This window comes from Alligator mississippiensis, chromosome 10, assembly GCF_030867095.1.
Source record: "Alligator mississippiensis isolate rAllMis1 chromosome 10, rAllMis1, whole genome shotgun sequence".
NCBI lineage: Eukaryota > Metazoa > Chordata > Crocodylia > Alligatoridae > Alligator > Alligator mississippiensis.
Window position 1 is genome coordinate 69,974,388 of NC_081833.1, and position 12,372 is coordinate 69,986,759.

The 12,372-nt window shown below is 43.3% G+C and overlaps 1 protein-coding gene across 1 annotated transcript; it reads left to right on the forward strand.

The window, feature by feature from the left end:
* The first annotated feature begins 406 nt into the window (after nt 1–406).
* LOC132243611 (protein phosphatase 1 regulatory subunit 3E-like) lies at nt 407–8,725 on the forward strand. The gene has a single exon (XM_059713897.1). The coding sequence runs from the start codon at nt 429–431 to the stop codon at nt 1,302–1,304; it is 876 nt and encodes a 291-aa protein (XP_059569880.1). The 5' UTR covers nt 407–428; the 3' UTR covers nt 1,305–8,725.
* Nucleotides 8,726–12,372: the final 3,647 nt, after the last annotated feature.

Consider the following 12,372-nt stretch of genomic DNA (forward strand, 5'->3'; position numbering starts at 1 on the left):
AATGGGGACATATATGGGGTCGTGCTGTGGAAATGGGGATATGTATGGGGTCCTGCTGAGGAAAACTGGCATAAATGGGGCCGCGCTGAGGGAATGGAAGCATATATGGGGTCCTGTTGAGGAAACCTGGCAGAAATGGGGTCATAAATGAGGTCCTGCTGAGGAAATGGGGATCTGCATGGGGTCCTGTTCAGGAAAACTGACATGTATGGGGTCCTGCTGAGGAAAGCTGACAGCAGCGGGGCCATGCTGAGGCAATGTGGCCATAAGCGGGGTGGTGCTGAGGCGGGGGTGGCGCCGAGCGGTTGCTGCGGGGCGGAGGCGGCGCCGCACGTGACGGCGGGAGGGAGGCGGAGGCGGTGCTGGTCTCGGGCGGGCTGTCGGGTGTGTGCCGCGCTCCGCAGGCGGCGGCTCGGGCCGGCGGCCGCATGGAGGAGGCGGGGTCGGTGCCCGGCCCGGCGCCGCGGCTCTACCTGCCGCGCAACTTCAGCTGCGGCGCCTGCCTGTACGGCCGCCTGGCCGAGCCGTGCCCGGGCGGCTGCAGCCCGGAGCCCGAGCCGGAGCCCGAGCCGGCGGCCGCCCTCCCGCGCTCGCCGCCGTCCCCCCCGGAGCCGGCCCCGGGCCCGGCCCCGGCCCCGGCCCCGCCGCGCGGCCGCGAGCCGGCGCTGCCGCCCGTGCCGCCCAGCCCCACGCTGCGCCGCCGCGCCAAGTCGCTGCCGACGCCCGGGGAGCGCGGCCTGCGGCCCGCCGCGCAGCACAGCCCGGCCCGCCGCAAGACCGTGCGCTTCGCCGACTCGCTGGGGCTGGAGCTGGCCGCCGTGCGCCTCTTCCGCCAGGCCGAGCTGCCGGGGCCGGGGCTGAAGACGCGGCGGCCGCCGGCGCTGGGCGACCTGGCGCCGCCGCCGCCGCTCGAGCCGCTCTTCCCGCCGCAGCCCGGCGCCGGGCCCGGCTTCGCGGAGCGCGTGCGGCGCCACAAGGTGCGGCTGGAGTGGGCCCGCGCCGAGGCGGGCGGGCTGCGCGGCGCCGCGCGGGTGCTCAACCTGGCCTACGAGAAGGCGGTGTCGGTGCGCTACACCCTGGACCGCTGGGCCAGCTGCGCCGAGCTGCCCGCCGACTACCAGGCGCCCGGCGACGCGCTCACCGACCGCTTCGCCTTCCACCTGCCGCTGCGGCCCGGCGCCCTCGGCAGCGCCGGCCTCGAGTTCGCGCTGCGCTACCGCGTGGCCGGCGCCGAGTACTGGGACAACAACGACGGCTACAACTACCGCCTGCGCACGCGGGGCCCGCCCGACGGGCCCTTCTGAGCGCCCCACGCGCCCCTCCGCGGCGCCTGAGGACGAGCCAGCCGTGGCCGGATGGATGCCCGAGGCTGATCTACTTGTAAACGCTCCGTTGGACGGCCGAGGACGAGCCACCCGTGGCCGGACACCCGAGTACAATCTACTTGTAGCTGCTCTTTCACCAGACAACCAAGGCCGATCCACCCTTGGCCAGTCACCCGAATTCGATCCGCTGGTAGATGTTCCTTTGCTGGATAACTACAGCCGATCCACTTGTAGATGCTCCTTGGCCAGACGACCGAGGCCGATCCACTTGTAGATGCTCCTTGGCCAGACAACCGAGGTCAATCCACTTGTAGATGCTCCTTGGCCAGACGACCGAGGCCGATCCACCCTTGGCTGGACACCCGAGTCCGATCCACGTGTAGACGCTCCTTGGCCGGACAACCAACGCTGATCCAACTTTGTCACCGTTCAAGCAGCCGCTGGCTCCTGGAGGGCAGTGGGCACTGACCTTCACTCCCATCCTTGCGCAGTGGTTTATTTGTCTCAAGCAATCACTGATGTGCCCTTAGTGCCCCCCCGTATTAAGGGGCTGGTCGCTGTGCTGGGTGGGCGTTGGCACACGTTCTCCATAGCGCGTCCAAAGGCTTGTGTAAACGGCCGCTGTGAGTTAAAGCCGGCAAGAACCAACCCAACCCAATGTCTGTTTTTAGCCATAGAGAACAAGCGTTGCAGTGGATCCAGTAGGCGGTGGTGGTAGATCTGTTACAATCAGTGGTGCTGAAGGAAAGCCGGGATGTGGCCGGCTCAGAGGTGGGTTGGCCCTGCTAGAGCCTCTGCTGCCAGGGGGTTTGTGGGCACAAGGACGCATGCCTGAATATGACCTTGCGGGACCAGGGTCTTATTCTTGAAACAGAGCTGTAGTAGCATTTAGTGAGGGAGCCCAGCAAATCCTTTTGGATTTGTCATGCAGCAAAAACCAATTCCCAAATTTAGAACAAAAAGATATATTTTTATTTATTTTGAAGCTGCATTTTATATAGTTCAAGAGAAGTAACGAACCTAGTGACATGATCTGTGATTTAAAATGCAGTCTGCCGAGGGCTGTGTTTTTAAATGCACGACTATTTTTGCTTTGAAAACTGCATAATGTGTTTTTCCAGTCTCTCATGTCAAACCCTGTTGTGTGTCTCAGTAGAGCTGCTCACCGGAGCAGTTTACTGCATGCACATTTGCAGGACTGAAGTACTAAATCCCATTGAAGCAAATCGGGTTTGTCTGAACAACAGCTGCAAGAATTGCTGCTGTAGTTGTGGTACACTGGAGTTGTGGTACACACAGTTCTTGCCTGCATGTCACTTTCCTTTGTAATCAATTAAAGTCATCAGTCGTTTAATTTAATTTCTTGGGCTGATGTATCAGCACAGAAGTTAGCCTTTTTAAATATTGCCGAAAATGCTGGAGAGAGTAAAAATGCACCAGTAAAAATCAGTCAGTCACCGATTTTTATGTTCCCTTTACTCTCCTTCATTATGACAAGATGTGTTTTCTCTTACATCGAGACAAAACCAAATACATACTTACATTTTTTTAATGATAAAATGCAAATATTAGCAAAGGATTTTAATGTTGTGTTAACTGTGAATAAGGCCATCATCTTTCCCCTTTTTAATGCATTTTTATGTATGGTTAGCTGCACAGAGATTATTTGGGGGCAAGTTTGGACTTTAACTTCTCACATACTTACATCTTGCGTGTTTGTGGAAGCAGGGATTCTGCACATAGTAGTTACGAGTTTGTAGACTGACTTCAGTGAAACTATTCATGGCAAGGTCTGTAAGGTCCAGCCCTTCAATTTTTTTGGATCCTTTAGTACTTGACATCAATGCTATTTGGGCATTCTTTAATCATAATGTTAAATCTCCCAAGCAACTTAATCCCATGTGATGCTGATCTTTCTCAAGTTTTGTTAGCTTCAGAGGAAATCAAGAACACGAGGCATCTCAGGAGGCATTAGGTATCTTGTAAGATGATGCCCAAACTTTCCAGTATTGGCTTGATTCCGGTAAGCCATCAGAGTTTCTAAATCTGTTGAGTCTGAAGGATTGGGCTGCACATTTCACAGGAGGAGGATTACTCACCTGGTTGCAATTGCTGATGTTTCTGGTTGCCATATAGAATAATATTAGCAAGAAATAACCTTTCTTATCTTGCAGTCTTGTGTGTCAGGTGTCTTTGCTTGTTGGCAGGGAGGGGGTTCATTTACATTTCAAACCAGTTTTCTCATCTCTGTATTTTAATAGAAGACACTGAACCTTGTGCTTAGCCTTGCATACTGTGTGCAAAGCCAGGCATACGTGTTGTTGCTCTTTTTTAAATCCATTAAAATCCTTTGTTAGTATGTTGAGAGGTATCTCCACAATAAGGGCATCCTAAGTTTATGCACTGCTTTTATGAAATCTGTAATTGAGACACAGCACAAGCATTTTTCTTTTAAAATCACTTTTTGAAAACCAAACAAACATCTTGTCAAACTTCTCTTTGTGCATGTTATAGCTTCCTAGTGTCCTTTTCCTTGTCATTTAAATGTGTTGAAAAATATGCAGTTGTTCAAACTGAACACACAGAATTCCTTAATGCTGCTATTTGGAAAAAATTGTCAGGTAATTAATTACATGTATTAGAACAGTGTTTGTTTAGGAAGATTTTTAAAGGTTTCCCCAAATATAATTTTTAAAAAGCTTTAGAGCTGTGGAAACTATGCTAAAATCATTTTCAGCTGTGAATGGCTTTATAGAGATTAAAAACTCTTGCCTTATTTAGGGAATGCATCTGTAAATGCATTTAGACCTGTTGCAATACCTATTGACTTTTTTGTTTTCAAAAAATATTTGTAGAAAGTATGTCTTTGTTTTAATTCAGAAAACCTGAAGGATGCATGTTGTTTATTCATTAGCAAGTCATAGTATCATCCTGTTTAACAATTAGCACACAATATCGAGGATTTGGGGGCTTGATAATATGGCCTGTATTCAAGGGAAACTGCTATTGCTTTCCAGTTGAAGTTTACCTGCAGAATTGAGCCAAATTTCTTGTACGCTATATAATAATGTCCAGATACCTATATTACTGGCCTGTTTTCCTTCCCCTGTTTTAATAAATTGGGAAAGAAAACCTTTTCAAAAGTCTGGCAGACCTAGAAGAAATGTTATTGTAAGATAGGGCCCCTGATTTTATGCTAAGTTATGCATACGCTTTCATTCTAACTTTGTGGACATTGGCTTGGTGGTAGATCACAGTCCCACCTGTGCCGAAAGCTTATGCCTGTTTGCAGAACTGGACTCCAAATTTCAAATAAAGATGCTAGTATTTTAAAACCATATATTAAAACCTAGTTGGGTATAATTGCTTACACTGTACATATTTTTCCAAATGTTGGGAAGCTGGTATTGGGCCCAGTTCTGTTTTCACTGAAGAACTTAGCCACTGAGTTCGGTGAGAACAGGAATAGGCTCATAATGCGTTCAGTATTTAAACAGTAGCATATTGGTGATGAGTTCAGGCCACGCTGTTTAATGGTACACTGAATTAGTTTAATTTCTGTTACAATAATTATTAAGCAAGATTTTCAGTTTCACTGATTATGAACATTTTTCCAAATGGCAGCATTTGTGTATAGCTGCCATCTGTTTTCATGCTCAGTATGACACATCTGGGTTGCTTCAGAGCATTGTGATAAAGGAAGATAAAGCTGAAAAAACTAGCTACAGAATGGTGGGCAATGATGTACATTTCATAGCTTTATGGGGGGGAAAAATGAACCAAACCTGTTTCATTTTGAAGGCAATTGCAGGGATGTTTAATGGGAACAGGAAGAGGGACATTTTTTAACCAAATCTGTACAGGATATAGATCAACAAGAACATTGCCAAGGAAAAGCATTAATATTTTTTCCAGAAAACCTAAATGTTTTTTTTAAGGCAATATTTTCTGGCAAAGTTGTCAGCTATAAGCTTTCTTCTTTATAGAGATCAACCCATGCCATGTCACCCTTTTCCACTGGTGTTAAAATGACCTTGCCAAGGCAATAATGTTTCAATGACATATTTTACTTTTAAATTCACTTATAAATCATTTATGTCTTCATAGATGTAAAAATGTACCTGTTTTCAGTGCAAAACTGTATCTTTATGAAATGTGACATGTTATGTAATGTGCAATATAATGGTATCTTGTACTGTAAGTCAAATTGTACTGTATGAACGATGCACACTGATGTTTGCTGCTTCACATTTAGCTATGGATTGGTTGCATGTGATTCTGTCTTCATACACGTATCTTTCCAATTTTTTTGTTCAGTATTAGAAATATTTAACACAATGCCAGGAAATATGACACTCAGGTATCTGTAAAATGAATCTCAATTTGCTAAATATATTACTTCCCACTAGTATTTAAAAAAACAATGACTAAAATGCTGGCACAGTCAGTTTTTAATGTAGATACATTATTTAAGATAAGCTAACTTTTACTTTTGTTGTTATGCAAATACATCTCTCTTCAGGATGGATGTGTGCACTTATACGTAGTTTTCATAAACTACAGAACAAATGCAAAACTGTTCTGTGTATAGGGACAATTAAATCACTAGAATGAAGAAATGTTTGTTCATGCATAATGTTGATATTCATCAAATATTTGAAGCATGTTTAGTAGAGCCAAGAGACAAAAACCTGTTTGATTTCATCTAGAATGATATAGATTTAATCTGCAGTAATATTCCAAATTTGGTTTATAACATGCTGAAACATAAAATGTCTAGGTGCCTTGCAAGGATCATTAGTAAGAAAATTAATGTGTTCCTTATTTTTTTTCCAAAATAATTGCTTCAGGCTTTCCCATTAAAACGTAACTTACAATGAAAACACAATTATGGGTACTAATCTCCTGACATATTTTTGACTGAAAACAAAATGTGACTGTGCCAGAAGTCCAGTATCTGAAACAGCCAAAAGGGTTTGATATTATGCTCCAGTATTGTAATAATAGGAAAGATTATAAGAAATGTGTCCTCCTGGTACATGCATAGAACCGTATTATTATTATATCAAAGAGTAATCGTGATCATATTTTTATAATACAAAATATATTTATTCAATATGTGCACCTTTTACACAGATAAAATTCTAAGGATATATTCTCTGTGGAATCCAGAAACTCTAGTTTTTTATGAGGCCAATTTGTGTGATTAAATGTGTGTCTTAGTTGTGCCTAATGTATATCATGACATTTATAGATGGATCGAATTGGTTTGCACAGTCTGTACCATGAGATTCAAGTGCTCACTGTTAAGAATGTGTTATCTCTGACTAAAATTGCTTCTACCTTCAAATTAACATGCATGGCTTTTTAACACATTAATATTGCATCCCATGTGCAACTGGTATGTACAGCCTCTGTGATTTATATAAAAAAATTAATATTTAAAACAGCAGTTACATAGTGCAATGAAAACTAGTGAGTTCTGAAGTTGTCCTAAGACTTTACAGATTAAATAAATTAAATTAAATTATTGATTTACTTAATTTAGGAAACGGAAAAGAATGCGTGTGTTGGGAGTAGAAGTTTGGAACAATCATCCTTTTATGTAAAGCTGGTCAGGGAATCAACAGTGGAAAATGTCAATACATCAAAACCAAAACTTTTCAAGGAAACAGCAGCTTCAAGTGGAAGGTTTCTTAGGTCCAGAATATTGGAGAGACCAACCTCTGATTCAGCGCAGGGACTTGAACTTAGGTCTGCCACAACTCAGCAAAGTATTTAACTAACTACTGGTTAACTATTCTGAGATGAGGCTCCCTGTCTCAGTTCTGCCTGCTGGAGCTGTTCCATTTCATGTCAATAATATTCATTAGAGTAGGCTCTTGAATGGGAGTCTTACACCCCTCCATAATTCCACAAGCACTAGTTTGCAAAGTCATCCTCTGGTTGCCATGAATACTATATTCTCTTCACCAGGTGCAGCAACTCCAATAAGAGACCTTCCATAGGGTAGTCGGGAGGGTAACCAGTTCTACAGGTAGCTGAGCAAGGACTTGAACGTAGGTCTCCTCGTCCCAGATGGATGGCCTAAACCACATGGCTGTGCAGGGGTCTTGTGGAGGTGTGGAGGAGTTTGGGTTTCAGTAGGATGGAGAACAGGAAACATGCTGACAACTCAAAAATTCTTTTCCCATCCCACAAAAATGTCACATTCAACTCTAGTCATTCAATATTTATCAGTAGCGTGCAGAATAAAAAATATGCTTGAAATAAATTAGCAATTCCAAAGAACATAGTCATCGTTATTATATGTGAATCATGTAACTTATGTATGGATGTGCTTTGTTTTTAGTAAAATGTAGGCAAAGTGCTTCCTTTTCCAGTGTAAGCATACTTGTACCAGGGACTTTTTCTATGCAATACTGTGATACACCCCTTTTTTTTTTTTTTTTTTTAGACTATTTTGAAAGGTTGATAGAAGCTCCTGCATTTCTCTGCTATCTACAGTTAGATGTTAAAGGGTTCAAAAAGAAAATCGTCTGTCTTAAATAGTACTAGCTCTTTTGGGCCTTATTCACTTCCTATTGCAGTTAGTGGCAGAAGTAAAATGCCTTCTGGCATACTGTTAAAATGCTTATGCTTCTACTCCAGAGAAGTTGTCAGCGATGCTGTGATCGTTATAATTTCATATCCTTAAAAATAAACAGAATGGCATTAAGGCTTTTTGACTTATGCTTCAAGTTAAGCATGAGTAGCAAAACTGAGGTGAGTGAGATTTCTCATGCATAAAACATGAGATGTATTGATCCTGTAATTTGCTCAATGCAGACATTGAAATTCATTCACTTCAGTTGGGCCGTTTACTTCTTAACACCCGCGGAGTGCACTTTGGTTGTGAAGGCTTGCCTGCATGGATCCAATGGCAGGATTGGAGCCTCTATTATAAGATGACATCAGTTTTTGAAACCAAATAAACTGCACTCTTAACACTGTTACTTGTCATTCTCACTAATCACTAACAACGAGGGTATTAGTTGTGTAAAACGGGATTGTACGATTTGTTGTAATCTCGAGTCACTTTATTAAAGAGTAAGTTTGAACATGGACTAGTAATAGTTCTGATTATAGTCTGTTCTACAGTATTTGTACCTCAAGTTGATCTTCATTTCTAATTTGTGTAAAAATTCCAAAGTCATTAAAAGCTCAAAATCAACTTTTTATATTCATGCCTTTGCTCTTTTGGAGCCTGTGAATAGAAATATAATTTATGTAGCCTTACAGCAACACTTCCTATTTTGTCTACCTAGATCATATCTAGTTGCTTGTGTCACTATGATGAAAAATTATATTTATATACATGTAACTATTAGCTGTCATTAAAGATAAATGGTACACAACTATGCATGTGTGATGCTTCTAAACATATTTGTTTAACTGACAGACCATGACATTGCAGGTTTCTGAAAATCATCTTGAATTTAAGTTTGTGCTTTGTGTTGTTCAGACAACCTATGTTAAGACAATGGGCAATAGACTTGCACATCTAAGGCAGACCTGTGATCTTTGAGCTAGTTTTTCAAAAATACCTTTTGGGGCCGTGCTCGGCTTTCAAAAGAGATGATGATTAGTTTCCATTAAGAAGATCCTCTTTGACAGCTGTTGCATGCTGAGCTCTGGAAAATCTGCCCCTTGAAGTTGCTGCAAGCAGTGGGGAGTACTATCACGTGCAAGGAAATGTTGAGTCAGAATCTCAGGTGGTCTAAATCTTTGTGATTGCCCTTGTGTTGCATATGTCTGTAAAATGTGTGGAGAATATAGTGTTCTCTCACTGTCCAACTGAGGTTCTCACCTGCACTCAAGAAGCTCAGAGCATAGATCATGAAGGGATGCAGCAAATTTATTGTCTCTGGCTTTTCCATCCTGTGGATTTTGTAATTGAAGGCAGCTCTGAATCTGTTCCAACTGATGCTGAGGTTTGTGATGGTACAAAACCAGTCTGCCAAAGGCCACTTCTGGCTTTTAAGAAGTGCAAGAACACTTTGTCTTGGGAGATGGGAGGGCATGTAAAAGGCATTCTGTTTCATTTAGTTTCACTCAATAACCAGTCTAATCTCTGACTTTGTAGTATCACTTGGGTTATACAATTACATATACTGATTTTATAACCCTTATCTGTGAAGTGGTACAGGGACTGATTGTTTAAGTAACACACACTTTTTCCTGCAAGGGTGTTCATAAACAGGGATTAGTGGAAAGGGAACTTTGAGGGCTGTTGTAGTCCAAACCCATACACAGCTGCAGGTTGGGCTATTTCTAAGAGGTCCCAGAGGTGCTTTTCCAGCCTCTTCTTGACAAGCTCCAATGAAGGAGACTGAACAACTTCCTTAAGTAGTTCATGCCTTTGTTCTTTGGTTCTTGCACTTAGGAAGTCTTTCCTGAGATTTCTTCTAATGATCCTGCTTTGTTGCAGTGTCAGCTCACTGGCACACGTCCTGCCCCCTGTGGCAAGGGAAAACAATGCTTCTCCATCGTCTTAATGGCAGCCTTTCAACCATTTGAAAACTGCTATTGTGTCCACCCTTAATCTCCTTTTTCCCAAGCTAAACAGAATTCCCTCAGCCTTCCCTCCTGTATTGTGCATTCCAACTCCCGTATTGACTTCATGCTGTCTCTAGACCCTTTCCAGTTTCTCTACATTAAGTGCTGGGTTTTTATGGGTGCTAAAAAATCAGGTTTAAACAATCCTCTAAATCTTCTGCTTGCAAGCATTGAGCTCCCAGCTTTTGTCTCTTGTGCTGTGGTCACTGCAGTAGTTCTTGCAGAGACTTGCGAAGGTAAAATAAAGGGGAAACTCCCTCTAAGAAGAACATTTCAGGCCTTTACACAGAAAATAAGTCAAGAAGAGAGGTGCTCTCAGCAAGCAGCTTGCATCTGGTCACCTTTCAAAGGGCAACACCCACTGAAGGCAGAACCTGCAGCACTTTGCCCTTATGTGAGTGTATGCAGTTGTTTCAGTGTGTTGAATGTGATTCAGTTCTGCCTTCTACAAGAATGGGTGCTTAATTGTCTTCACATTATTTTTTCACTGTTTCTTTGCAACAGCAGAGTAAATGAACCGTAGCCACTAGTCTCAGCCCTTTTTTCCAGTGGTTATATCTTCTGATTGTTTGTTCATCTAATATTTCTATTTAAAGCAAACTGTTAGCATAGCTCTCATAGTCTTGAATCGTTTTCATAAAGGGCCACCATTATAAATAGTATGGAGAATCTTTTTTACAAAGAATGTAAATTTGCTGTCTTAAGTCTCTGCATTAAACCACAAAGTGCACACAGTAGTGAATATTGCAGAAGAGATCATTTGAACAACTTTGTCTAGCACCTGGCTCAATCTAACTAAAACCTGAACTAAAAGGACACAAGGCACATCACAGTTTTGCATTTATTCCGTCAATTTTTTTTTTTTTTTGCAGATAAATGCATATTTTCAATAGAAATCTTATTGCAACCTCAAAAGAATGGCATGGGTATTTAAATGGTGTGAAGGCAGCACTATTAAGGATCTGCTTTAAGACTGAATGAACAGAACTCATTCCAAAGGCAGGCTGCTGCTTGCAACCTGGTTGCCAGCAATTCCCCCTCCACATCCCTGTCACTGCCACTGGCATCCTGGCTCCACAGGCCAGACAATGTCATTTGGCAGGCCAAATCTGGCCCGTAGGCCGTAGGTAGCTGACCCCTGAACTAGAGAAATCCAAATGTTTCCAGTATTCATCTGAAAATAAAAATTAATTCTAACAATGCCCTAGTTAAAAAAAAACCCAACTTTGGCATTTTTAATGATTCTAAAACTCATCCTTGCAACAAGCAGCATATTGTCCATTTAGTTCACAGAACTAACTTTTTAAGGGATACAATTTTGTTTTGCATTCAGATTTAAAAAAAAAAAAAGGATAGCATCCTGCCTTCTGGGCATAAGTTCATTTTTTAGAACTTCTTACTGGAGCAAGTATTCCTATTTGAAGTCAGCAGGCTGCTGCTTGGTCTGAGCAGGGTCTGGGTATGTGCAAAAGTTTATAAAGCTGGATTCTTTTTGCTCTGCCCAGGAAACAAAAAAGGTTGGATTCTTTTCTCTTTGATTTTAAGCTTTTGTCAGTTAAATGATATCACCACACACTGTCCTGAACTCACATTCTCTGCATGCTCTTGGATGTTGCCTCTGCATTCATCTTCTTTCCTGTCAACCAGCAGTTCTGGAACAGTGCAGCTGTTCAATAGGCAAGTTACCAGTTTCTTGGTCTTTCAATGTCGGGTTGATTTTTTTTTTTTTTTTTTGGGTGACATTCTGGTGGATGTAGCTTTGGTTTGTTTCAAAAGATCCCAGTTATCAATACGGCTCTACAAGGAGCAAAAGCAATTGCTCAGGCTAAGCGTGCAAAAGACTTTTCCAGTACTGCACAGATGAGACGTCTTCTGCATGAAAACAGCATAATGGTAACATAAGTGTATCTGAAATCAGTAACGCTCCAAGGCAGCACAGTCATTAGGGAGGCCTGCAGAGTGCCCAGCTGTCACAGAGTGCTGTTCTGTTTGTCTCCTAACCTCCTGTGCTGTGGTGAGACCAAGAGCAGCGAAAACCTGCTGGAAATGGGTTTTTTACCCTTTGGCCTCATATTTGAAAGGTGAGATTTACCTTGACCAGGTGAAGAGAATTTGAGATTGTGTGTTTGGGTTTCTCGTGATTGGGAGCAGTGGTATTCAGTGTTGTTAGCTCGAAGATCCAACATTTTCAGTCAATTGATGTAGTACCCAGTTTCTCAGCTGCAGCTGAAGTGTACCAGATGCAGCTGGGAAAGGAGCTGAGCAAGGTGACAGCAAGCCAGCCTCCAGCTGTCTGGAGCTTGAGGCTGCTCTGTGCTGGGCTAGTCATAAGGCGCAAGCCAGGGGCTTGCAAAAGGGATTGAGGCCAAGGGCCCTGCCTCTGTAGAAGTGGGTGGTGGTTAGCAATCTATCATGCACAAGGATCTTCCGGCACGTGGGGAATTCTTGT

Excerpts from the sequence above, each read along its gene's own strand:
- LOC132243611 (XM_059713897.1), top strand. The coding sequence starts at position 429 with ATGGAGGAGGCGGGGTCGGTGCCCGGCCCGGCGCCGCGGCTCTACCTG.